Raw genomic sequence first — 27,928 nt, 5'->3', positions numbered from 1 at the left:
GGTGTTGGCGCGCCCCGGCATCCCGCCTCTGCACCCGAGGGGAAATGAGCTCGGCCGACAAGGCCCGGGTGGGGCCCGCGGCCGACGGGCCCGCGCCGCCCGAGGAGGACGAGGGCGAGGGGGGCGGCGAGGCGGGCGGGAAGGGGCCGGCGGCAGAGGCGGCCCCCGGGCCCAGCGCGGCGTTCCGCTTCCTGGTGACTCGGCGGGAGCCGGCCGTGAGGCTGCAGTACGCAGTGAGCGGCTTGGAGCCGCTGGCCTGGTCGGAGGACCACCGCGTGTCGGTGTCCACGGCCCGCAGCATCGCTGTGCTGGAGCTCATCTGCGACGTGCACAACCCGGGCCAGGACCTGGTCATCCACCGCACGTCGGTGCCCGCCCCTCTCAACAGCTGCCTCCTCAAAGTAAGTCCCCCCGGGGCCCCCGCCCTCGGGTCTCCTCTTGCCCCTTCTCGCAGCGGCGTTACCCGGCCCCCGCGCCTATTCCGGGGCTTCCCCTCGTCGGTCCAGAGCTTGGGGCTGAGCGGCCGGGGTCGCCGTCTTTTAGGGAGAAAACAAAAACGTGGCAGCCGTTGGCGCCCGGTGTTGCAGATCGCCCTCCCCCTTGCGATGCGCACAGGTATCCCGGGAGCTCCGGTCGCAGCCAGCTCCTTCCTCCGCCCCGGCGCCTGCCCCACTGCTGGCGCGGAGGACTCTCCGCGGTGCTTTCTGAGACTCCACCCCCTTTGACCCAACCCCAGACCTTGCCTCCACAGTTGCTCCTATTGTCTGGAATCGACTCCCGAGGCCCTCGTCTGGCTTTGTTTACTGTGACGTGCCCTCCTCCCGTGCCTCTTCTGCTTTGGAGGAGAAAATTTGGTCCTTTTCATTGCCTTAGCTTTCTTAGCGACTTTATTATACGAATGTTCCATCTCCCCTTGAGCAGCTTGAGTACTCTAGTTTTTTGTTTTTGTTTTTGTTTTTGTTTTTGTTTTTGTTTTTTTTTAATAGCAGAAAGTCTTTGGGATGGGGAATGAAAAGTAAAGACTCTGGCAATAGAGGCAATTCTTAAACTTCAAGGCCTTTGTGTAGATTTAGGGCTTTCGGCTTCGTAAAAACTAAGTTTGCTTTCAGAACTTTAGGGTTCCTAGTTCGACTATTTTAATGTCACTACTTTCAAATTTATTTTTTCCCCCCAAATAGTAAGTCATATTGTTCGTTGGTGGGTTTAAAAGTATGGGAACTTCCCCAGTTTCCCTTATAAGTCTTTAGTACACATATATGTGATCTGTAAAAACTGGGCGTTCTGTATATACACTCATTCAGCAGACATTTGAATAGCAGCACCATGTATCAGGTAGGTGCTGATCTAGGTTCCGGAAATAAAGCAGTGTATGAAACCAAGTCCTTGCCTTCATGGAGCTTATGTTCTTTGGCACGTTATGAATGAGAAGGACCATCATATCGTTTAGCGATAAGCAGGGTAGAGGTATGTATCTGTGCCCAGAAAATGCGTTTATGTGAAGATGAAAGGTTTGTAAACTCTTTCTCTGCACTGCCGTCTTAAATATGAGTCATTAGCTGTGGGTAGGGTTCAGAGCACCCATGCCACTTTTTTTTTTTTTAAGCACAAGAGTTTTATTTTTATTTTTTTAAAATACAGAATCTTTGTTTTCTGTAACTTTTTAAAAAAAAATTTTTTTAAGATTTTATTTATTTATTGACACAGAGAGAGAGAGAGAGAGGCAGAGACACAGCCAGAGGGAGAAGCAGGCTCCATGCAGGGAACCCGGTGTGGGACTCGATCCCGGGTCTCCAGGATCACACCCCAGGCTGCAGGCCGCGCCAAACCTCTGCGCCACTGGGGCTGCCCAAGCACAAGAGTTTTAAACAATTGAGTTAAATCACTGGTAGACTGATATGATTAAACCCTGTGAGATCTTCTTGAGAAGATACGAACAAATTGGTTCTACCTATAAACAAATTGGTTCAGGTAGACAGATATTGGTAATACTGTGAAATTGAGAAACCAGGAGGGAGGCAGAGGAAAGGGGCTTTAAAAGGTATATCCTTACTATTTCTAAGAATGTTCATGTGCACATGAACTAGAGGAAACTTTGAGTGTGTGTGTCCAACATGGTCCAGATTTAATACTTTAGCAAAGAGAATTTTTTTAAGGGGGTGAGGGATAGGAGGGGCAGAGGAAGAGGGAGATTCTTAAGCAGGCCTCATGCCCAGCACAGAGACCATCTCTGGGCTCAGTCTCACAACCCTGAGGTCATGACCTGAGCTGAAATTGAGAGTCGGGATGCTTAACCGACTGAGCCACCCAGGTGCCCCTAGCAGAGAGAATGTAAAGAATCGAAGGAATAGTGAGGGGAGGCTCTTATATCAAGTGTTATCTGGTGTTGAATCTGAAGGAGATCTGAAAGAACATAGGATTTGGTTCATAAGAGGAGCAGAGGAAAGTGGCATCCACGTAGCAGGAATGAGGTGTCCATCTTATTCACAAACATAGTTAAGTCATGGACATACTTTATTGTTTGGATAAGTAATGATGGATCAACAGATGATCTCTTCTAGAGAGAGAAAGTGAGGTGAGGTCAATTGGGGAACTTCAAAGGTCAGTCTGAAGAAGTTGGCTTCAATCTAAGAAGCCCAAAGGTGCTGTAATAGTTTCATAAGAATGGATTGGCCTGGGATGGTTCAGGAATACGAGTCTGGTGGGCCTAGGAGTAATTTAACGATTGTTGGGGTCAATTTAAAATAGAGGGTACGAGATTGAGCTTTGGCTCAAAATAGCAAGATAGGCCTGTCTGTAGGAAGGGGATGATAAAATCTGTGTTGTTTCAACTTTTTTTTTTCCTTCCCTTCTGAGAGAGAGAATGTGTGTGTCCAAAGGGTGGGAGGGGCGGACAGAGAGAGAATCCTAAGCAGGCTCCACACCCAGTATGGAGCCTGACCTGGGGCTTGATCTCATGACCCTGAGACCCTGACCTGAGCCCAAATCAAGAGTCTGACACTTAACCAGCTGATCCACCCAGGGCCTCTAGACATCTTGGAAGATTAAATACAAATACATACGTGTATGTGTGTGTATATACGGATTTGTATGCATGTATATATGCACAATCAGTATGGTTCCTGGCATGCTGTAAATACTGAGTAGTAAATGCAGTCCTACAAGTATGAAGGAATAAGGGTCTGGATTAGTACTAGAGCTGTGGATATGAAGATTTACATAATCTTCTGATAAAAATTGGACTCTTACTGGTTGCACAATTGTCTAACAAGTAATAGGAAATTTTTTGTATTCTGCTTGTAATTGGTAGATAGCTTGCCTGAAGTTAATTAGTGGCATCTTTCCTTCCTGTACTGTTCTTTGGCATGCGAATCACACAAACCATCCATCAGTTAACAGTCTTACTAGACTAGGACCATTTGGTGAATGAATGCCGAGTTGTCCCTGCAATTATGAAAGAGGCCTCTGTGGGGTAAATCCGGGCTGTGATGGTAGGAATGTAAAGAAGTCTGTGTCAGTACTTTGATGGCTCTACCCATTGGCAATGCCTAGGGATTTAAACTGCTCAGTGCTGTCCAGCTTGCCTTTGCTCTGACACAAAAGGTGGTCATTCTGCAGCCTGGACCCAGTTTAGTGTATGGCACTGCTAGAAGGCTAGATGCTAAGCTCCTCGGAAGCTTTTGCTTTTATGACCATGTTATTTAGATTATGAATTTCTTCCAGGAAAATACACAGTTATGTAATAGTTCAAATATGATCTGCTATTTGCAAGTTACTATGCTGGACACAGGTTATAGGATATCAAGGAGGATGCTATAAATGAATGATATGAAAAGGAATAAAATTGTGATCTAAGAATAATTTGCAATTTTTCTTCCCATTGGACTGCTGATTTAGTGAATCATCTAGTTGGGCACAGTTCCAAATTCTAATAACATTTGTGTAACTCATTTTATTCTGCATGAATCGTTAGGAGCATGAGAAAGTTTTAACATCATCGACATTAAGTTAACTCTTGGCTGTCTTTGGAATCCTATTCCTGCCTTCAAGAAGTTTCCTGTCAGGTGGCTTCAAGTGAATTTCTATTCATTGGGTACTTACAAAGGATTTAGCTATTAGCAGTAATACTGGCCAACTTGAAACAGGATAGTATATAATGAAATGATTGGCTGGGTCATCTGGGAGCTGGACTTCTAGGTGGTGTGCTCCTTGGCCATCTGAGTACATGGCTTAATTTGATGGCTGGTTTTGTGATATGGAGACTTAGAAGAGCAGTATACTCATTCAGACTAATATATCAGAAATTACTACACAAAACCATGCAGGTTTTCTCTACTGTTGAGATCCAGGCAATGAGTGAGACCAAGGGTTGCTTTCATTTCATCACTGTTTGGGTTACAGGTCCTATGAAGTTTACTTTTAGTTCTATAGCTTTTATTTATAGTAAATTTACATATTATAAAGATTATTGCTTAGTGTACAGTATTTCAGGATTTGGTGATTTTTATATTTACCCTTCATTTGGTGGACAACTTTATGTCTACCCTGCATTTTGCATACTTTTATTAAGCCTCATTAACTTTAACTTTTACTTAATCCTTAGAGAGTATTCATCCTCCTCCTTCCCCTCTCCTCATCAGTAACATCTGTTGACACTTATTAATAGATGCTTTATAGGTGTCTGGTGGCTCAATCACTAGGGACTCTTTGATCTCAGGGTGGTAAGTTCAAGCCCCAAGTTGGGCATGGACCTTACTTAAAAGATATCTTACGTGTATTGACTTATTTAGCCTTCCTAACTCTGTGACACACGTATTATTGTTCTCTTTTTATAAATGAGAAAATTAGGGCCAGATGGTTAAGTAATTTGTGCAGGGCCGCAGGGCTAGTGTGTGATAGAGTCAGGATTTGAACCCAGGTAGTCTGGCACTACACAGATTTTCAGTCATTATACTGTGCTTCATTCTATCATATTTCAAATTTTATTTATGCATACAAAGCTCTGGGCTTTGATTAGCATTCTATTAACAGGCTAGCCACCTACACCTCTGTTTAATTGGAATTTCTAGTTTGTATTTCTCTGGCATGTCCATAAGTATATCCAAGAGGCTACTTTAAATGTCTTTCTAAATCAAGATATACTGTGCAAGACACCGTTTCCAGAGTATTATTTAGGACAATAAAAGATGAGACCACCCCAAAAAAGTTCTATTGTTTAAAAAAAAGTTTGGAAAACCCTGGGTAAGTCCCTCAATAGCTCCCTGGCCAGGGTACTTAATGTGTTCCTGAGACTCTTCAAGGAGGAATGATGTGTAACATACAATGTTCTCAAGACTTATTTGGCCACAGAACTCTTTTGGACAATTTAAGAGAGTAGTGTCTGTGTAACATGTAACAAGTTAGTCATCTAATTAATTTGTTGAATGACTTTTATATCTGCTTTTCTATATTATGTCTTTTAGGAGTTTTAGCAGAAAAGAGAGTAAGATTAGATTTTTCCAATTATCCTAATTTAGTTTCTAATCAACACTTCTGTATACACAAATGTTTCTCCTTTTTTTTTTTTTTTAAGACTTTTTTTAGGGTGCCTAGGTGGCTCAGTCATTTAAGTGTCTGCCTTCACCTGGGTCATGATCTCAGGGTTGGGCTCCCTTTCCCTCTGTTCATGCTCTCTTGCTTTCTCTTGTGTGCTCTCTCTCTCCCAAGTAAATAAAAAAACTTTTTTTTTTTTTTTAAAGATCTATTTGTTACAGAGCACAAATACAAGCAGCTGTGTTAGGAGGTGGGCAGAGGGAATCCCAAGTAGACTCCCCACTGGGTACAGAGTCCATTTTGAGACTCAGTCCTACAACCCTTAGGTCATGACCTGAGCCAAAACCAAAAGTCAGACACCTAACTGACTAAGACACCCAGGTGCCCCACAAACCTTTCATTTGTTAATAACTGAAGGATTTTATTCCTTGGCAGGCTTAATGGTCTATAGTATTTGTTACCTATTTTCCATTTGGGCGATATTTTTTTTTAAATTTATTTATTTATGATAGTCACAGAGAGAGAGAGAGAGGCAGAGACACAGGCAGAGGGAGAAGCAGACTCCATGCACCGGGAGCCCGATGTGGGATTTGATCCCAGGTCTCCAGGATCCCGCCCTGGGCCAAAGGCAGGCGCCAAACCGCTGCGCCACCCAGGGATCCCTGGGCGATATTTTAAAACTGTTTAGTGCACTCTGGTTTTCTGACACATTCTCACTTTTCCAAGTTTTATCAAGTTGTTTGGAGTTCAGTGTCTTCCAAAGTTTTCCTGTGTCCTGGAGTGTAATTCCTTTGGGTTTGGGAACTTAAACTCATTTAACATGACTTTTATTATATCTGTTTTTGTCTTAGGCTTGAATTCCTTTGTAATCATGTAATATCTACCCTTTCCAGTTTGAGGATCAGCCTCTACATAAAAGGAGATTGTCAAAAAATAAAAAATAAAAAAAAAAAATAAAAGGAGATTGTCACTAAAATTGAAAGATTCTGCTTTCTTTCTCTGGATCCATTTCTCTAAAGACAGTGGGGTCAAGTCCTTTCCTCTTCCTGCTTTTGCACATAACAGAAGGCTTAGTTCAGTTGATTTCTGCTTTGTTTTGGCTTCAGCCTTCCTGGCTCTGGATCACTTTTTTTTTTTTTTTTTTTTTTTTAAGATTTTATTTGTTTATTTTACAGAAAGAGAGCAGGAACAGGGGGCGGAGCAGGGGGAGAGGGAGAAGCAGACTCCCTGCTGAGCAGGGAGCTGGATGTGGAACTCATCCCAGTAACCCGAGCCCAAGGCAGACCTTTGATTGAGCCACCCAGGAGCCCCATGGATCACTTTCTTTTGATCATTTGTCTTTTCCTTTGTCTTTAATGTCCCTTTAAAATCTTTTTAAAGAGCTTGCCATTGTACAGCCAGGTACTAAATAAATAGCCTGCTGATACATGTCACAAACTTGGAGAAGGGAGAGATGGGTGAAAGCCAGAAAGATCTCAGAAGGCTTCAGAGAGAAAATTAGACCTTGAAGGATGGATGGGATTTAGATAGGAAGACAGCATTCCAGACAAGGGCGCCAACAGAGGCCAATGAGGGAATATTCAAGGAATAGCAAGTAGTCTAATCAGAGTGGACACTATTCTGTAGAATCAGTGGACAAAGCAATTGGAGTTGGCTTTCAACATCATTTCTAAGTGAAACTTTAAATAGAAACTTAAAGCTGACATTTGTATCACAAAGAAATTGTAAAAACCCAAATATCCAATTGTAGCAAAGATGTATATGGATATTGTTTTCATGAATACAGTAACATGTGTATGGTTTTGTAACTAGTTCAGCTAAATGCTCTGTTGACTCTTAAGGATCAAGTACATCTTTGTCATGACTATTGCTTACGGCAATTCTAGGAAGAATATGGGAACTATGCTTTGAATACTGGCCACATTTATTCTGACCCTTAAAAAAAGTCTTTGCTTTCTGAGTAAGTACTCGTTTATTTTCAGACATGTACTTGATCTTTTAAATGTGTATCTTTCAAAATTAACAGAATTGATGCAAAATTCCGTGTGTATTAACACAACCCAGTTAATACTGATTAATCAGTACCCTGAGTAATGTACATATATTCCTTTTAGAGTGAAATGTTTAACTAATAGATTTTGTATCTCTTCTTTTCAGGTTGGCTCAAAAGCAGAAGTTGCTGAGTGTAAGGAGAAATTTGCCACCTCGAAAGACCCCACAGTCAGTCAGACTTTCATGTTGGACAGGGTGTTCAACCCTGAGGGGAAGGCGTTGCCACCAATGAGAGGATTCAAATATACTAGTTGGTCCCCCATGGGTTGCGATGCAAATGGCAGGTGCCTCTTGGCAGCACTGACCATGGATAATCGCCTGACCATCCAGGCTAACCTCAATAGACTACAGTGGGTCCAGTTGGTTGATCTGACTGAGATTTATGGAGAACGTCTTTATGAGACCAGCTATAGGCTCTCTAAAAATGAGGCTCCAGAGGGGAATCTTGGGGACTTCGCGGAGTTTCAGAGGAGACATAGCATGCAGACACCGGTCAGAATGGAGTGGTCGGGCATCTGTACCACTCAGCAGGTCAAGCATAACAACGAGTGCCGGGATGTAGGCAGTGTGCTCCTGGCAGTCCTCTTTGAAAATGGTAACATTGCTGTGTGGCAGTTTCAGCTGCCATTTGTAGGAAAGGAATCCATCTCTTCTTGCAACACTATTGAGTCAGGAATCAACTCTCCTAGTGTTTTGTTTTGGTGGGAATATGAGCACAATAATCGGAAAATGAGTGGCCTTATTGTGGGGAGTGCTTTTGGACCTGTAAAAATTCTTCCTGTCAATCTCAAAGCAGTTAAAGGCTATTTCACTTTAAGGCAGCCTGTTGTCTTGTGGAAAGAAATGGACCAGTTGCCAGTGCACAGCATTAAATGTGTTCCACTTTATCACCCTTACCAAAAGTGTAGTTGTAGCTTAGTGGTGGCTGCAAGAGGATCCTATGTGTTTTGGTGTCTTCTTCTGATCTCCAAAGCAGGTCTCAATGTCCACAATTCCCATGTCACAGGCCTTCACTCCCTGCCGATTGTCTCCATGACTGCAGACAAGCAGAATGGAACAGTATATACTTGTTCTAGTGATGGTAAGGTGAGGCAGCTGATTCCAATTTTCACCGATGTTGCATTAAAGTTTGAACACCAGTTAATTAAACTCTCAGATGTGTTTGGCTCAGTGAGGACACACGGGATAGCAGTGAGCCCCTGTGGTGCGTATCTGGCCGTCATTACAACTGAGGGCATGGTCAACGGCCTCCATCCTGTGAACAAAAACCACCAGGTCCAGTTTGTTACTCTCAAAACCTTTGAAGAGGCAGCTGCTCAGCTCCTGGAATCTTCAGTTCAGAATCTCTTCAAGCAAGTAGATTTAATAGATCTTGTACGCTGGAAGATTTTAAAAGATAAACATATCCCTCAATTTTTACAAGAAGCTTTGGAAAAAAAGATTGAAAGCAGTGGAGCCACCTATTTTTGGCGTTTCAAACTTTTCCTCCTGAGGATTTTGTATCAGTCAATGCAGAAAACCCCTTCAGAAGCATTATGGAAACCCACCCACGAGGACTCCAAAATCTTATTAGTTGACTCCCCTGGGATGGGCAATGCTGAGGAAGAACAGCAAGAGGAAGGCCCTTCTTCCAAACAGGCGAGTCGGCAAGGCCTTCAGGAGAGGAGCAGAGAAGGTGATCCAGAGGACCCCACCGAGGATTCGCTGACCCAGTCTGGAGATGCAGGGGGCCGTGAGCCAATGGAAGAGAAGCTCCTGGAGATCCAAGGGAAAATTGAAGCTGTGGAAATGCACTTAACCAGGGAGCACATGAAGCGCGTTTTAGGGGAAGTTTACCTGCACACCTGGATCACTGAAAACACAAGCATCCCCACCAGGGGACTCTGTAACTTCCTGATGTCTGATGAAGAGTATGATGACCGAACAGCACGGGTAGGTGTGTTTTGTTTTGTTTTGTTTTGTTTTGTTTTGTTTTTAAACAGAAACACTAAAAGGTCTGTGTGCTTCATCAGGGAGAGATGATCTGAGTGGCATTCCTAACCCAACTTTTGCTTTGATATTTTATAGGTAGTTGATTGGCATGGGGTGCAGGAGCATAAATGGGAAACATGGATTAATGCAGATGACACACTCATATCAGACAGAGAACATTTCAATTCTTCCTCTCACTGCAGCCTTGATATGCCAGATTTGCGGGCTGAGATCCCCGAGCCGTGGATGAGCTGGAAGAGGCTTCATTTAGGGGATAGTATGTGACTGGGCAGTTAGAACAGGGGAAGTGTGATACCCCGCTTTCTTCCCTTCCAATTTCCCAAGGGTCTGGGGTTCTAGGGGATATGGGGGTTGGCAGCAGCACAGGGATTGTTCATATTTGGGAAGATTTGAGATCTTTTGATATAATCAGGGAGGACATGTAAAGAAAGTAAGCAAATTTTTCTCATAATGTTTCTTTTTAGAAAAACTGGGTATAATCTTTATTTTGATTTAGAAGCATCTTAGAGTCTTATCCAAAATGTATTCCACAGAATTCAGGTTCCTTGGTAGAACACTAGGGTTCCAAGCTTGAGGAAATGCTGTACACTCTGTCCTCCTCCTAGAGGTTCCTAGTGTATCTTATCCTTCTAAGGATTCTGAGACTTCCTGCAGAAAAGAAACCTTTTAACTTTATGTAGCTCATTGTCATCCTGACATCAGGATACTTTTCTTGGTGAACTAACAGCTGCTAAAATCCTGAAGAACTTGTGTTTCAGGGAACATACTTTATGACTAAAATATTCAAAAACACAAAAGCCTGTGTTCCTTTGTACTGTTAAGATTGACACACTCTCACTGCCTAAAGTCTTACTTTGAAGGTAATAAATTCAAATATCTTTATGCCTAATGTTAAACCACTCACAAATTCCTTGTTGCAGTTTCCTGTTGGAAAGTGTTTGTCTGTGTCCCCCTCTAAAATTATTACTCATAGGATAGTCGCAGTAATCTCAAGCATAGTTACGATGTACTTTCCATGTAACTGACTTTTTATCTTTGAAAGTCAACTTTTTTAAAAATTGTTTCATTGTGGTCTGAATTGTGTGGAAGAGTTTTCTTGTAATCACTGTTTCACAGGACCTAGCAGGAATATTACAAGAGTCTGTGAGAGATTGACAAAACATTTTAGGAAATATGTGGTGGAAGTTGGCAGTAACGGTTTAGGTAATTGTCCAGGTGTGGAATGAGCACGGGAAGCCACCAGCCATCATGAGGCACCAGCAGAGTCAGTTTAAAGAAGGGAAGATGGTGCCTCCGCTAATCAATATAACTGAGTTTTGATTAGAAACACTGCATTTCAGGTCTTAAAAAATCCCACTATGTGCATAAAGTGAGCCTTTTCAAAACTAGTGCATTGACCTGCTGGTAACTATGAATTGTTTCTGAGACTCTCAGATTGTGTGCTGGTGCAGTTAGACCCACAGTTTTCATTATCACCACCACTGCCCCTGCCCCAAGCGTTTTTAGGCATATTTTTTCTTAATTGTTCCTGCCTGTGACGTTCTAACAATACTAGTTATCTATTGTGTGTATATTCATGATAGTCATGTGCCTAAAAGCACTTTATGAATAAAGAGGGTAAGAATTTTTGTCCCCCCCAAGAACCAGTATTTGCCCCTTGGAAGGAGCAATGTCTCCGCCATTGGGAATGTGTGAGTTACACTAATACAGCTGGGCTTGCATGGTTGAGGCTAGTGAGAGCAAATAGAAGCAGTTCTTCCTTGTGTAAAATTTGAGTGCATCTCTCCCGGAGGAATTCTGAGCAGATTTTGTCATTGTACCACTACCAGGATACATGAGCTGTCTGGAAAAGAAGGGAAAGGTGGTTTTCTCTGCTGTAAGGGACCATAAATTAGAATTCTTAAAAGCTAACAAACCAAAAGGCCAAAAGCCAAGGCTTTAAATTCGTAAATTATATGCAGAGTAGGTAAGACACCCTTCTGAGCTATTAAGATACCCTTTAAAACTTCAGTGAACTAATTTTAGTGAATGGCTGAATTAGAGAATTCTTCCACAAGAACTTAAATGTAAATGGATTAAGAACCTTGAAGGACACTATCTCCTAGTAAGACAATGAGAGTTCTTAAGGCTTGGTGTATCCCCTGCCTCCAAATGATGTAGCCAGTGAAGGTTTTTTTCAACAAAATGGTAAAGTAGATCAGTGTTCTTTGGACTTTCATTTTTAAAGTGATGTAATCCTCATAAAGCAAAGAAAAGCAAAGCTGAGGGAGGGTCAAGGTCTAGAGTCTTCCGTGTTGACTCTCTCTTTCTGCCATACCTTGCTGTCACAGAGGGGCCCATCCTGCCTCTGTGGTGGGACTCAGTGGATACAGGCTGCTAGACTAGATTGGTCATGGGTCTTAGGGCTACCAGAAAGGGAAATTATCTTTTTAAATCCTGATTATATTTGTACTTTGTAAGCCTCTCTGAGAGAATGGATATTTGTACAATTCTACAAAGTTAATATTTCACGTAATACTTGGCCTTATAGAGATGATGCTTTTCCTTCTTAAAGTCATTACATTATAAAGGAGCTAAGTACTTTGTCTTCCAACAGAACTCTGAACTCCTTGTTTCAGGGACTGCTAAAACAAGGCAAGTGATGAGATTTTGGTTTTCAGAACAGGTTTTCCTTTAGTGTTTAGAGTTTACCCTGTTGTCACAGGGTCATTGAATGAATTTATCCTACTCAGCCGGTCCACATGAGGTGAGGATCTAGCTTTGTTTCGTGCAGACTATATGAGCAGCCTACGTAGAAATGCAAATCTCCCGGCTCGTGTACAGCATGGCATACAGTTTCATCCCTCCATCTTCTCAGTAGGCTTTGTCTTCGGGAGCTCTCGCACTCACGCTGCTGAACGTTGCTACTGCTTTGTCTCACTAGGTGCTGATTGGACACATCTCAAAGAAGATGAACAAACAGACTTTCCCTGAGCACTGTAGTTTGTGTAAAGAGATCTTGCCATTCACAGATCGCAAACAGGCAGTCTGCTCCAATGGCCACATTTGGCTCCGGTAAGCCATTTTAAGCCAGCTCCTGCTTTTGCTCATTTTCCAGTTTTGTATAACATAAGCCCTTGTAAAGTGTTTATCCAAAATCTCTGTTGCCCATGCCACTAGGTTGGAGAAAAGCTGCTCTTAAAAAACCAGGTGTAGAGTTGTTTCATTAATCTGATTAAGGCAGGACACTCTTTAAAGAGCATTTTTTTTACTGCTTGAGCTAGACAAGGATTCTTTTTTTTCCTTAAGATTTTATCTATTTGAGAGAAAACAGCATAAGCGGAGAGAGGGAGAAGCAGGCTTTCTACTGAGCAGGGAGCCCAGTGCGGGGTTCGATCTCAGAACCTTAAGATCATAACCCAGTGCTTAACTGACTGAGCCACCCAGGCGCCCAGAGAGGGATTTCTTTATATTACTATTTTCCTTTAAAATAGCATTGAATTTGTTAAAATTATTACAAAAGTAACATCTGTTAAAGCTAGTGAAATATAAAAGAGCTTACGTACTTTTTTTTAGTTTAACTCTATACATAAAGGTGGAAGTCTTCTCTTGCCGTCCTGTGTCTCACTGTAAGAGGGCGTCTTGGTGTGTTCAGATTTTATGGACCTGTGAGCTGCTTTCCATACCAGTGATAACTCCCCCTCTTCCTCCTGGAAGCCCCTTCATCTTCCAGCTTCTCACACACAGTCTTCCCTGATTTTTTCCTTGCCTCTGCCTCTTCCTCAGTCGTCTTTTCTGATTTCTCTTCCATCTACTTGATGTCCATCTTGGAGCTGTTTTTCTTTTGTCAACACTTCTTAACTATACTCTGCTGGCTTAAATGGATAGCTTTAGCCTGAATCTCTCCCCACTAAGTCTGTACTTTTATGTCTGACCCCCTGGTCACTGTCTCTGCTTGGAAGTTTAGGAGGCATTACAAATTTGCATCCAACCTTTTCTCACTACCTCTGCCTCTATAATCCTGGTGCGAGACACCATCTTCTATTGCCCAGATTATTACAGTTCTCTCCCCACAGGGCTCCTGCTGCCTTCCTTGCCCCCTCCAGTCTGTACTCTGTGTGGCATGATTGTGATCCTGTTAAGATTTCATCCACTCCACCCCTCTGTCTCAGAAGTCTCCCGAGGCTGCCCATTTCTGATGAGTAAAAGCCAAAATCCCTTCAGTGATCAAGGCTGCATGACCTCCCCACTCTGACCTCATTTTCTATGTTTCTCCGCCTCACTTCACTCTCGGGGCACTGGCCTCAGAGTTCCTCAGGTACACAAGACACCCCTCCTACTTCAGGATATCTGCCTGGATTGTTCACATGTATTCCTCAAGTGTCCCTTTATCATTTAGGCCTTCCTTCGTGGCCATGCTGCCTAGAACTGTAACACCTGCTGGCATCCCCTGCCCTCCTAGTGTTTCTCCTCATTCTTCTCTGCCTTACTAGCCTCCCTAGCAGCCACCACCACTTCATATGTGTTTTACTTTCTGTTTCTCCCTCTCCTTTGGAGTAGAAAGCTCCATGAGGACAGGGAATTTTGTTGTTTTGTTCACAGCTATTCCTAGAACAATGCCTGGTCCATGGTAGGCACCCACTTAATTTTTTTTTTTTTTAAGATTTTATTTATTTTAGAGAGAGCATGGCCCATTAATTGGGGAGAGGAGAAGGAAACTCAAGCGGACTCTGCACTCAGCCAGAGCCCGACTCAGGGCTCAATCTCTCGACTCTGAGATCATAACCTGAGCCAAAACCAAGAGCCAGATGCCCAACCAACTATACCACCCAGATACCCTCACCCATTTAGTTTTTTTAACTTATTTTTAACAGAAACAGGATTGTGCCACACATCCTATCTTTTTTTAAAGATTTATTTATTCAAAAGAGAACATGAGTGTGTGAGCAAGGGATGAGACAGAGGGAGAGAGAAAGAGAAAGAAGCCTCAAGCAGACTTCGGGCTGAGTGCAGAGCCCGACTCGGGGCTCAGTCCCAGGATCTTGAGATCATGACCTGAGCTGAAACCAAGTGGTGGCCACTCAACCGACTGAGCCTGCTACATACCCTATCTTAACAAGTTGCCAGTTCTCTTCTCAAAATATTGTGGACAGTTTTTCACATTAGTACATAGATTTCCCCTCCCCTTCCTTTTAAAAAAGATTTATTTATTTGAGAGAGAGAAAGAGAGGGTATGAACAAGGGCAGAGGGAAAGAGAGAATCTCGAGTAGACTGCCTACTGAGCACAGACCCCGGCTTGTAAGGTAAGGCTTGGTCCGATGACCCTGAGATCATGACCTGAACCAAAATCAAGTCGGACACTCAACCGACTGAGCCCCCAGGTGTCCCAAGATCCCCATTTTTAATGGCTGTAGAGGTTTTCACCGTATAGATGTTCCAGTATTTACTTCCTTATTGATATTTTGATTTCTTCTGATTTTTACTGTGTTCTTATGCTTTTTTTCTAATTTGATTTTTAGGGGAAGAATGGGAAGCAAGTTTGTAGTAGTAGTAGGCTTGTAGTAATAACATCTAACATCTGTTGAGCACAACAAGCATGCATGGGGGCACTGCGATTGTTTCTGTTCTTACAGGTGAGGAAAGTGGGGCCTGGGGAAGATGAATAATTTGCCCAGAGTCTTCCAGGTGGTGACTGGCAGAGCTGAGAGCCTGGCAGTCTGGCTCCAGAGTTCACATGTGTCACCACTATGCATCATTGTCTCTCGATGGGTTCTTTCCCAGAAATTATCTTCATGTTTGCTGGATGGAGTTAGTGCCAGAATGTCTCGGTATAATTTCTCCATGTGAGAATGGGTGCTTGCTCTCACTCAAGTATACCCTTTCTTCCCGTATACCCACATCTTTACTCAAGGTGATCCTACTTGAACTCTTCCCCCCACTCCCCGCCCTCTCTCTATTTCTCTGTTCCTTAGTTGCTTAACTTAAAACTCACCTGCACAACCCAAATGTACTCTCTGCCATCTCCTAACATCCCACCGCCGCTTACTAGCCTGGTCCTGGTGGACTCAGTGAGTAGTCACAGGATGGAGCTGAGTCTGTGAACATTTGTTCATGTCCCATCTCTTTTATTACACCATTAATTTTGTCTTCTGTGTCTTTCAGGTTTTCCCCACTGTACTGTCAGATTCTTAGAGACAGTGCTTATACATAATCTTAAAAATTACATGCAAGAATAATTTTCCATATAATAATACACGTTCCTCTTTTTTTAACATGTCAAAATCCAAAGTATGGACAGAATAAACTCTTTCTCAGAGCTGAAAATGGCCAAAAAGGAGTTACAGTGACTGGATTGGAAGCTTTGTATCTCTTGGCTCAGCAACCTGACCCTCCTAAGTGGGCTAGGCCTGGCCCTTCTGTGTGCAGAGGGATACACTGTTGCCGTGGACTTGAGAACTATTGATGTGCTTTACTGGCTAGTGTACATTTGACTCCCGATGATACAGTCTGTCTTCTCTCAGGTGCTTTTTAACCTACCAGTCCTGCCAGAGTCTGATATATAGAAGGTGTTTGCTCCATGACAGCATTGCCCGTCATCCAGCTCCGGACGGTGAGTGCTTTTCCAACCTTGGGCGGGAGGCACTGACTCAGCTCAGGTCGAGCTCCACCCTGCTTTGTCTTAGGCCACCGGGGATTCACCGCAGGCTCATTCTGCGCTCTACAGTATGATCATGAAGCCACCGCTAATTAAAAAATGAAAAGTGGAATATGTTGTGTGAAAGTACATACTGCATTTTAGTGTGTAAGTAGGGCTGCAGTTTGCTGTTCTGTTACTGCAGACAAATTATTCATTAAAAAAAAAATAAAAAGCTTGTTTTGGATGACAGATATAGACTATATTTGGATGGAAATTCTGTAAATGATAAGGTATACAAAGACAGCATTGCTAAGCCTGAGTATGTCCTTGGAGTCATTCTTCAGGAGCCCCGGTGGGATTTTTCTGGTTGGTCTGCATTCTCTTTCCTGATAGCCCCAGTGACAAATCCCACATTTCTGAGATGATGAGTTGGAAAAGATTATAGACACGAGCAAGGAATTAGTGACTTAAATAGTCACATGAACGTTAGATTCATGACCCAAGGCTTAGTCACATCGCACCCCAGCCAAATAAGCTAACTAGACGTGAGCATAACGCAATTCTATACACGTTTGGGGGACATTTGTGGTCTTGAGTAACTAAAACAGAAAACATTCCACATAAAACTCTGCCCTTTCTCTTGATTTTTACTCTAAACTGGCTGAGGCTGTTTCATTCTGAAAAGTCGGTGTATTGGCAGCTTGTGTTCTAACTTGTTATCGTGGAAAATGCAATCATATACAAAAGTAAAATAGTATAATAAACTGACGTGCCCATCATTCAGCTTCAGCAGCTGTCAACTCATGGCGTTTTATTTTTCATTTGTAGTCCCCCCATTCATTTTCCTCCTCTTACTGCATTATTTTGAAGCAAATTTGGGGAACACCTAGACACTCATTGCAAGTCTATATAGTCTATAGACAGGAAATCAGGAAAAAATCAAAGCAAATCAGAGAAACAAGCACACCTGAGTTGAGCTACACACAGTGTTAGGGGAGAATGAGAATCTGCGGGATCCCGGAGACCAGACATGGAACAGGGCACTCACAGACCAGGGGAGGTTTTTAAAGGGGAGAAGGTGGTGACCCAGTATAATGACGTTTTTCTCCAAGTTATACATTTGAAAAATGAGCATTACTGTAATTTTATAAAAGAATATTTTAACATTAACAGCATATGAAGGATTGCTTCCCAGAACAAAGTATGGTCCTTTCTTTCAACTGAATAAATGGAGCTCCATGAAGCACTCATTCATGACCTGTATGTTCCTGTTCCCTCAGAGGGTTGAAAATGTCACACACGCGGAGCTTTGGGAAGCACAGATTTAGTCCAGCCTCGTGTGGAATGTGGGAGTGAGGTGCTTTGTCCGAGGACACAGAGCCAGGACCGGGTGCCTGTCCCTTTCTGCTGCGGCCCAGCGAGGGTTTAGCCCAATTGCCTGCCTTCTCTGAGCTAACACTCAATACCACTTGTCTTCCTCTCACAGATCCTGACTGGATTAAGAGGTTACTGCAAAGCCCCTGCCCTTTCTGCGATTCTCCTGTCTTCTGAACGTCAGCCATGGGGAGCTAGAAAGGGCACGTACTCTGTGTCAGAAATTTCCCTCTGGCCTGAAGACATAGGATACGCTGGCTAAGCCTGGCCGTCAAGTGGGAAGGCCCTCTTCAGGAGTGTAAATAGGGCCCTGGGACTCATTCCTGACGTATGGCCTCTGTCTCTGGGGACTAAAGGATAGCTTTAAAATGACTGAATGCAGAGATTATAAGTCATTTTGAGAGGAATGCTAGCCCCCGCTTCTTACCCAGTGTGGAACACTTATTTTTCAAGTGTTTGGACTGAAGCAATTTGAACAAAAAGAATGTTCTATCATTTATGGGAACAGAATAATCTCTTCTAGAGAGTTGGGGTCAGGGCCTTGCTGGACCGGGTTAGGCTTTAATACTTGCCTGAGTCTGGAACTGCCTTGTGGCTCCCCAGAGCTTACACTGCCTGGCACGTGTGTTCAGTGTGCCAGCAGATCTGCAGAGTGTCTAAAACAACGCTTGGTCCTGATACTTTGTTCTCGACAAATAGCCACAGATCTGTATCCCACCAATTCTTGTTTCTCCTGCATACAGAAAACATTTTCATAAAACTGTTTTTAAGAGGTTGAGCCCAAGACTAAAATTGGTTTTAATGTGTCAGAAGATCAGGTGATTCTTATAAGTAAATGATTGTGACTTATTTTTTGATGAGCTCCCACGTTATCATATTTCCTGTCCTAACTCCTTAATATGTCCAGGATATCAGGTATTGCCATTCACCCATGTCACTTCCCTGTGTCAGACTGTCATGGCCCAGATGAGATATTTATACATAGAAGAAAAAGAATATTTTCTCCTTAAAACTTTTAGTGTTTTTAATGTTGACATGTCCAGACATTTCATTTATATCCACCAAAAGAATGTGCAGTCCATCTAGAGACTTCAGAAAACTAGAAAGTGATGGGCAGGCCAGACGTGCAGGTGCTTGTGCTCTGGTGCTACAGGTGTTGTGTGGCTTAGTTGATGAGAGCCTGCGAATTTCTTCATAGCAAAGGTCCTTGATATTTATAATACCAGGTATCTTCCTGTGGGCTGTTATTAAGAGGAGATAATAGACATTAATTGGTCTTAAAATCTAAAAAATGGACATTCGGGAATTACAGTATTCTTGGATTGCAAAAATAGCATCCTAGGGATTGGTGCTAATCAACAGGACTGTGATGCACGTGACTAGAAATGGTGCATACTGCTGGGGAGTAGGATGGGAAATACAAAAAATGTGAAATTCTCCTATTACATGTTGTCTATTTTGCCTTTATTCTGACATTTATTCCTGTCTTTGTTGGGATTCCTCATGAAAGACTTTTGTCCTTGCTTTAGAAACATTTGCTATTTGGACAAGACGCTCACAGACACACACGCTGCTGTGTTCTCACCCCCTCCACTCGCACACATGGAGCTAAGAGCCCTTCAGAGGTGTCGCCAAACAGCTTGTCCTGAAATGTCTTTTGTTTCCTATTCAAATTTTTTTGTTGTCTCCTGTGTTTAATTCTGTATTTGCTGGAGTCTTCTGCTTATCTTTCTCATCTTGGTAATTTCAAGAATACTGTTGATCCAGATTCTGGGTTCTGGCACATTAAATTGATTTTCAAGAAAGAGAACCAGGCGGCATTAAAATCATGAGTAACACAGCTTAGAGGTTGTGTGGTTGCACTCGCCTGTGCCTGTAGCTGTTTCACGTTACAGTAACTACAACAGTAAAAATTGAGATCATGTCAAGGAATTATTGCAGTTTTCATAATCATGGGATGCTTAGTTTCACTTATTTTTTGTTCCTAATTAGGGTCCGTGTCTGATTCGTTCATATTGGGGAATTTTGTGCTGCTGCCATTTAAAACTTACATTAAGTTTTTATTTAAAGCAGTTGTACATTTTTGGGGGAAATATACCTCTTGGGAGGTAACTAAAAGGGTCTCCTGAATTATTTTTGTATGTCTGTGTAGGAATAAACACGGCAACTTTTTTACTAGAATGTGGCTTCTCTCTGCATGGGGCTAGGCCCAGTGGCATTCTTCAGACTCGTTTTGAAACCCACCACCCACCACTGCAGTCTGAGTTTCTGCATCCAGAGCAAGGAGGCCTCCCCCCTCCTCCCTCCTCCCATCCCAACCCCCTCGTCCCTGGCAGCATCACAAACACAGTCCGCTTCTGATTTCACTAAGGGTCAGTGTACGTGGCAACAGAGTGCCAATCAGTGGGACTTTGGAAAAGCAGGGGTGACACCCGGAATCTTCCAGCTCATTGCTTCTCCTGGCTTAAACTTGTCATGCCCTCCACCCTTCCTAAAATGCCTGATCTGTTTAGTGGCTTTCAAGTTTATCTCGGCTGTCACTGTAAAAACTATTTCAGAAGTGGCAGCCGTGTTGCTGTGCTGCCCGGGAGTGCAGGCACAGAGATTGTATGCAGTTAGACCTTTACAGCTACAACACAATTGCATTCGGGGAGTCTGATAGCCACACCTGTATCACACTTTCTCTGCCTGGGGTTAATTTGTCCCTATTACTCCAGATAAGAAATTGATAGCTTGTTATGCTTGATATTCATTCTGAAATCCTCATGTGTCCACCACCCAGACTTCAAGCGGTCTCTACCTACTATTACATCTGCCAAAACTACCAATTATTTTTCAGTGTCAGGAGTTATTAGAACCACTGGCGAAGCTTGTGGTTGAGTGTGACATCTTTCTGCTTCTAAGAAGTTTTTGGGAATGTTAATGTTGAAGCATGCTGGTTGGACCTATTTGCCAGTGTCATGGGTTAATTAGGTGAAAGGAATGTTAAAGGTAATAATTAAAAATTAAAATATTTTCTTTTGTAATTACAATGCTATCAGCTAAGAAGCAGAAGTAGTTGGTTTTTATGGTGCTTGTTAAGAGGAGCACAGAAATGCTGGTTTTACACAACACCTGCTCCCCTGGCAGGTAGAGTTTAACTGCTTCAGAGTTTGGTGAATTACTGCAACTCCTGGCATGAAACCAGGAATTACTGTCACCCATCCTAGTCTGTAGGGTCTGTTCAACCTTCTTGCTCCTGACCCCTCCGCGCTTGCTTTTCCTTCCTGATGAGGGCCTCTTGATCTCCCTTGCTCTAGCTTTCTCAGCTTCAGGACATGTCCAGAGCTTGCAGATTTCATGTTTGAAAGAGCAATAAATCAGTGATAAGATTTCTAAAATTTAAATCACACAGTAGGTCTCTACTATCATACACAGTGTTTTTTCTCTCTAATGGTAATTGTTAGTTGTTAACTTGGTAAACTATATCTGGTCTTCTTCGAAACTCTTATTTCCCTGGCACAGTGCTCAGTAACTCTTGGCTGGCCTCTGGGGCTAGAACCTGTGAAATTTTAGCTCATTGTCACTACCCGCTGCCCTCCCCAAGCCATCGTTGTTCCTGATGAGCAAAAATGCCTGTTAAGCCAGCCGACCTAAGTTTTTTAAGGGAAAGGTAGATTCTGCCTTTTTTTTTTTAAGAGATTAGGCAGCAAAAACAGCCAATAGCTAGAGAAATAATGTCTTCAGTTAGCCCACCATGGACTGCGGTGGACCTCCTCGTGGCTCTCGTGATGGATCATTAATATACCTTGACACTTCTTTCCTGTGTGGGTGGAGTTTGAACAGTTCAGTGAGACTATAGAGGGTTTTGAGTCTAACCTTTCCCCTCAAGGTTGTCTGTTTTAAAAATGGCTTTAAAAGATCTAACTGAATTGTTTTCATTTTCATTATTAGCATAGTATAGTATCAATCAACAGCTTCAAGCAGAGGAAGACTGTGTCTCAGGTCTCATAGTTATTAAACTTTGAACTGCTCTTTCTTGAAGCTAAAAAAAGATCCTTGGAGTTAAGATCTCCACATCTGCTAACAGGATGTCTGCTGTTTAAAAGGATTACAGAGCATGTGAAATCTGACTGTCCTTAAATTTGAATTAGATCAAATTTATGGAATGTTAGAGTTGCTTCTAATGATTTAAAGTACTGTGGCATCACTATCCTGATAAAAAAGCAGGGTTTTTCAGAAGATTGGGAGCTCTTTCCCAAGGCACTGATATAAATCAGTATCAAGACTTGGAGCCAGGCTGAGCCTAGTAGACAGGATGCAGCCTTCTATCTGCATATGTACTTTGTTTTAGAACAGGGCTGTTCCTGAAAACTGCTGGGGAAACCAGTCAGTTTCATGGAGAAATAACTATAACAACATCCTATAAAGAAGTTAGTCCATTTGGTATATGACTAGCTCTCCCTCAACCTCTTTATCTGATTAGGTGATTTCAGCTTTTCTTATCTTGCATTTTTTGAGTTATACTGTGGTGGTGGTGGGGGGGGTGTTTTAATATATAGTTCTAGTCAGCTTATTCAAAACAGTATTACATGAATTACCAACATGGGGGTGCCATTCATTCCAGGCTTGGCAGGAATTGAAAAAAAGGAAAGATGATGCTCTCCTGCTGGCGATAAAGGTGTAGGCTATCTAGGTGAAATGTCAGTGGGTTGGGGAGATTTAAATTGCAGAACTCTAAATCTTGTTGGTTTCTGCAGTAAAAATTTGCTCGCCTCACCATCATGAAACTCTGTTACTTTCACAGAAAGATCCTGTAAGGTGGTCAGATGGACCATGTAAGAGGTTGTGATGGCTTCAAGACATTTCATATTTTATCAGTTTTATATTTGCCGAACAGGCTGGTGGGGTTTGGGGTGTTTTGTTTTTGGTACTAGTACAAAATTAAAAGCAAAAATGGATTATTAGGTCTTTTTCAAGACCTTGACTCAGATTTGTACTTTACTGTATGAAAGGAACATGAATATCAAACCTGTTGATACAGAAATAAGACTGTATAGAGAAATAAGTCTGTGTTGTGTACAGTGATATTTTATGTTTACCCAATGCCTGTGCTAATCTTTGTGCTCTGCTTTGAATTCTATGTATGTTTACATAGGACATTTTTTTAAATAAAAAGAACGGGCGTCTAAAAACCTAAGGTTATAGAAAGGAGATATTTTCTTAATTCTTACCATCTGACTAGGTGATGTGTTCTAGACTTTTGGTGTTTAAATAAAACTTTTTAAGAATAAGAACAGCTTTTGCTTGGTATACCCCGCATCCAGAAAATTGGCTGCTTCTCTGCATTGTATATACATACATAGTGTTCATTATTAGATTGTAAGCTCCTCATGGGCAGGAACTGTCTGCTTCATCTTGGGCGTTCCTGCAGCACCTAATATAAAGTGCCTTGCACGGAGTAGGTGCTCCTGATTTGTAGAATGAGTAACTTCCTGCCAGCTTTAAGATGGAAGCACGGTTCCCTTTTTCCAGTGCGTTCGAAACCACAAAGACTTAAGGACCCGAGGAAGGCCAGAGTCCTTCTTGGGTTTGAACAGATATCCCAGGCTGAACCAGACCATGCTGTATCTTTAGCACTATTTAGCCTTCTTTTTCTGAAGATCACCCACCAGTGTTCTGAGCTTTTATTTCATACTAGGGCAAAGGTTGCTGGGGCAAGTTTGAAATGGAGAAGATTATAGAAAAAATGAAATGGAGATTTTGGAGGGTATGTGTGTGTGTCAGTACACAGCCCTGTGGGGCAGTCTTACTTCAGTTACCACTAAAGAGGAAGGTAACAGGTACTCGGCTGCTTTGCCACTTAGCTGGTTGGCCAGTTTTCAAGTTAATGAAAGATCATTGGCTTTTAGCTTTTCCCCATTTTGGATGCCCTTCAATTACTCATATGATTCTAGTGTTCAGAGTCTAATCAAGTTGCTGTGAATACCCAGTGCCGGTTCTGTAAATGTGGAGTAACCTCGAATATGTTGTGTTTTGTATGCAGAGCCACTAGTATTCTCTTGGCCACTTTTTTATTCAAAATAAATAAATAACAGAATTATTTGTATATTGTTTGCATATCTTATCAGGTTCGCATGGTTTGTAGCAAAGTTTAGAAACCTCCTCAGGCCTGATGCCAGCAGCGGCGGAGGTAAGTAACGCCCCAGCGTGAGCAGCAGGAGCAGAAAGAGGTACATACGTTAGAGAAATGGCCAGTAATGACTCCACCAGGATGAGTTCGGTGCGCCTTGGGTTTACTCCAGAACAAGGTACGAGGAACGTAAGGGGAAATAATGGGTAGAGCGTCAGTAGTGTGCTAAGCCACGTGTGCTCACCAGTGTCCAGCGAGTTCCTAAAAGAAGTAGGGTTTGTGGGGTTTGCACAGTGATATGCCTGTAACCTGGCCCTGTGGAGAGCAGCCAGGAGAGCGGGACACAGACCAGGATAAGAAACTGGTTACAGGGAGCGGTAGGTAGTAAGACTCCAAAAGGACTTCCCGACGGTGACGGGCACAGTGGGAAGGCTGCAGGTGCACAGGAAGGAAGGAGCACGCGGAAAAAAATGCCCTTGAAAAATGAAAACAAGACGTTTTCAGGCAAAAGTGGGAAATAATGCATCCAGCAGACCAGCGCTAAAGGAAATTCTAAAGGGTGGGTGGGGAGCAGAGGTCGGCCATGGAGGACACACCGAGGGCCCGGAGGCTCCAGAATGAAGCAGGACCAGAGCCGGGAGGCACTCCCTTCCCTAAATGCTCACCTGCTCTAGGAACAGGAAAGCTAATCCATGTGAGACTCCAAAGTTTTCTCTAGAGTCACCCGTTGAAGAATAATAAAAGGGTTAATTATAGATTATAGATTAAGCTAATAAAGGGAGGGGATTGGACCATATTTTAAATAAGCCACAAGGCAAGAAAGGAGAGAAAATATAAACTAGGCGGGGAAAATGAAAAGCAAATAAGGTAATGGGTTTACACCCAACACAGATTACGCGGACTGTAAGTGAACAAGTGATCCAAATCAAGGACTGTCAAGACTGATACAAACCCGTTGCTGATAAGTGAAACATAAAATACTTAAGATCTTATATATATGAAATCCAGAAAGTAAATTTTAAAGAATGGAGAAGCTAGCTGATGTCCCATTCACATCCCCAGGCGTCATGCCACCCGGGCAAAGAGCTCCCTTCTACACATGTGAGCAACCCGACATACAAAGTTCTGTGTTTTCTTTTGTTTATTTATTCATGAGAGAGAGAGGCAGAAATACAGGCAGAGGGAGAAGCAGGCTCCGTGCAGGAAGCCCGATGTGGGACTTGATCCCAGGACTCCAGGATCACGCCCTGGGCCGAAGGCAGGTGCTAAACCACTGAGCCACGGGGATCCTGTGTTTTATTTTTTTTTAAGATTTTATTCATGAGAGACCTAGGCAGAGGGAGAAGCAGGCTCCCTGTGGGGAGCCTAATGCAGGATTCATCCCAGGACTCAAGGATCACGACCTGAGCTAAAGGCAGACGCTCAACCACTGAGCCACCCAAGTGTCCCAAGTTCTGTGTTTTAAGCACCCAATTATCTTAGCTCTGGCAGCCATGACAAAAGACCACGGGGTAATGGGAGGCGTAGAAACATCAGAGCTTTAGTAGAGTTCTGGAGGCCAGGAAGTGCGAGATCAAGATGCCCTCTTAATCTGGGGCCCTTACTCTGGGCTCAGGGGTGGCCACAGGTGGTGTGCTTGCTTTGTGGGTGGGCCACCCACTCCGGTCTTGAGGGTCCCACCTTCATGACTCCTCTAGATCACCTCCCAAAGGCTACCTTCAGGTACCATCATCACATTGGGGTTTGTCCTACACATCCGGGCTCCCCTGCTGATGCTCCCCCCTCAAGGATTTACCGTGGTGACACATTTTCTCATCTTTTGTGTGTCAGATCAGTGTTCTCTTTTTTTTTTTTTTTTTTAATGTGGCTATATGCATTTTTCCCCCACTCATTTTTGGAGAATATTTTCATAGGGTATAGTGAAAAAAAAAATTCTATTTCTCCCAACCCCGCCCAGCACATTTATATTCTAGTTCCACTGTTTCCTCTGTTTCCTAGCCTCCATTGCTTTATTTTACCCCCTATATGTAATGTCCCTAGCCCGTCACTGTGGCCACTTCCTGGCCACCAACACACTGAGGCATCTCTGCCAAACAGCAGATTGTGTCTTTCTCAAGGTTCTCTGTTCAGTCACGTGAGTTGCTACGTGAGCTGATCTCAAATGTAGTCCATTCTGACCACGAACATGTAACACAAACCACAGAGGCCACAAACCATGTGTGGCTAGGATTTATGTGACCACAATGACACTGGTAGTAGAGGCCTCACCACAGAAGGCTCCCTGGCGCCCGGCCTCGGCCAGGGACCCCCACCTCCACCCCATGGATGACTTTACTGTTGCTGGCTTCTATTATTGATGGGTGGATCTAGAGGGCATCATGGCTAAGCAAAGTAAGTCAGAAAAAGACAAATACCATATGATCTCACTCGTAGGTGGAATTTCAGACACAGAACAAATGAGCAAAGGGAAAAGGAGAGAGAGGGATAGGCAAACCTAGAAACCGACTGTTAACCATGGAAAACACCCTGCTGGTGACCAGAGAGGTGGTGGGAGGGGGCTGGGAAGCCGGTGATGCGGATCCAGGAGCCACACCTGTCCTGACCAGCATCAGGGTGAGGCATGGAAGTGCTGCGTCACCACGTACACCTGAAACCAATGTTACACTGTGCATTCACTGGAGTTTAAAACTTAAAACCAGTTGATGGAGCCTTGTGTTCCCAGTTTAGGGCTAAGACGAACGGGCCCACCACCCTGCCCGCACCAGTCTTTCTGTGCAGTTGTCCTGGGGACAGCGGAGAGGAACTGCTGCTGGTTCCTGGGGCAGGAGGTGTCACAGCTCTACATGTCTCCAGACTGGTGTTCCCTCCCACTACCAGTATCTGGTACCTTCCAGAGAGTTCCCTCAAGGCTTGTTGCTTTTTTTTTTTTTTTTTTTTTAAGATTTTATTTATTCATGAGAGACACAGAGAGGCAGAGACACAGGCAAAGGGAGAAGCAGGCTCCCCACGGGGAGCCCGATGTGGGACCTGATGCCAGGACCCCGGGATCACGACCTGAGCCAAAGGCAGACACTCAACCACTAAGCCACCCAGGTGTTCCATCAAGGCTTGTTTCAGAAGCTAGTGGTGCGCATGCAGGTGAGCAGGCCTCCCAGACTTGATGGCATTTCCCTGATTGATGATGACGTCAGCATTTTCCACATGTTAATTGACTATTCCTGTTCCTGTTAACTGCCTGCTCCTGGGGCACCTGGGGGGCTCAGTGGTTGGACATCTGCCTTAGGCTCAGGTCATGTTCCTGGGGTCCTGGGATCGAGCCCTACATGGGGCTCCCTGCTCAGTGGGGAGACTGCTTCTGCTTCTCCCTCCATCTCTCTGCTCATGCTCTCTCTCAAATAAATACATAAAAGTTTAATAAATAGGGATGCCCGGGTGGCTCAGCAGTTAAGTGTCTGCCTTCAACTCAACTCAGGGCGTGATCCTGGAGACCCAGGATCAAGTCCTGCATCGGGCTCCCTGCAGGGATCCTGCTTCTCCCTCTGCCTGTGTCTCTGCCTCTCTCTCTCTGTATCTCTCATGAATAAATAAATAATCGTTTAAAAAGTGTAATAAATAAAAGGTTCTGGAGATCTGCTGTAGACATTGTGCCTATACTCACCTCTACTGCATCATACACTGAAAAATTTGTTAAGAGGGTAGGTCTCATGCTTAGTGTTCTTACTACTATTTTTTATTTTTTATTTTTTTTAAAGATTTATTTATTATTTATGAGAGAGAGAGAGAGAGGCAGAGACACAGGAGGAGGGAGAAGCAGGCTCCATGCTGGGAGCCCAATGCGGGACTCAATCCTGGGACTCCAGGATCGCACCCTGGGCCAAAGGCAGGCCCCAAACCGCTGAGCCACCCAGGGATCCCCTACTACTTTTTTTTTTTTTTAATGGTGGTGTTCATACCCACCTGTCCATCCGTCCATCCATCCATTCACCCCAAATTTCTGACCCTACTTACCTCTAGTGAATGGCAATTAAGGGTTTTATTGTGGCAAGGAAAGGAGTTCCACGTCCTCTGTGATGTGCTTCTGTTGTGTTGTGCGGGTATAAGTAACATTGCAAAAGAAAAATATATATAATACTACAATGATCTATTTTTTTTTATTTTTTTACAGATTTATTTATTTATGATAGACATAGAGACAGAGAGAGGCAGAGACACAGGCAAAGGGAGAAGCAGGCTCCATGCAGGGAGCCCGACG

General features: G+C 43.4%; 1 protein-coding gene across 3 annotated transcripts; it reads left to right on the top strand.

The window, feature by feature from the left end:
- Window positions 1–29: 29 nt before the first annotated feature.
- On the top strand, window positions 30–27,900 carry GTF3C4 (general transcription factor IIIC subunit 4). Of its 3 annotated transcripts, XM_038548926.1 has the most exons (6): window positions 30–401; window positions 7,687–9,513; window positions 12,497–12,627; window positions 16,075–16,163; window positions 23,675–23,736; window positions 27,842–27,900. In XM_038548926.1, the coding sequence occupies exons 1-5, from the start codon at window positions 45–47 to the stop codon at window positions 23,689–23,691; spliced, it is 2,421 nt and encodes an 806-aa protein (XP_038404854.1). In that variant the 5' UTR covers window positions 30–44; the 3' UTR covers window positions 23,692–23,736; window positions 27,842–27,900. The 3 variants fall into 3 exon arrangements, with proteins under 3 accessions (XP_038404854.1, XP_038404855.1, XP_038404853.1); XM_038548927.1 differs by lacking the exon at window positions 27,842–27,900 and having other exon boundaries at window positions 23,675–24,864; XM_038548925.1 differs by lacking the exons at window positions 23,675–23,736; window positions 27,842–27,900 and adding an exon at window positions 17,677–23,652.
- The last annotated feature ends 28 nt before the right edge of the window (window positions 27,901–27,928 follow it).

The sequence above is a fragment of the Canis lupus genome, chromosome 9 (assembly GCF_011100685.1).
Source record: "Canis lupus familiaris isolate Mischka breed German Shepherd chromosome 9, alternate assembly UU_Cfam_GSD_1.0, whole genome shotgun sequence".
NCBI classification, from domain to species: domain Eukaryota; kingdom Metazoa; phylum Chordata; class Mammalia; order Carnivora; family Canidae; genus Canis; species Canis lupus.
The sequence above is the reverse complement of the archived record's forward strand: the minus strand, read 5'-3'. Positions and strand labels throughout refer to the sequence as shown.

Coding starts and splice junctions, on each gene's coding strand:
- GTF3C4 (XM_038548925.1), top strand. CDS start 45: ATGAGCTCGGCCGACAAGGCCCGGGTGGGGCCCGCGGCCGACGGGCCC. Junction 12,628..16,074: donor AATGGCCACATTTGGCTCCG/GTAAGCCATTTT, acceptor GTCTTCTCTCAG/GTGCTTTTTAACCTACCAGT. Junction 16,164..17,676: donor CCGTCATCCAGCTCCGGACG/GTGAGTGCTTTT, acceptor TTCCTCTCACAG/ATCCTGACTGGATTAAGAGG.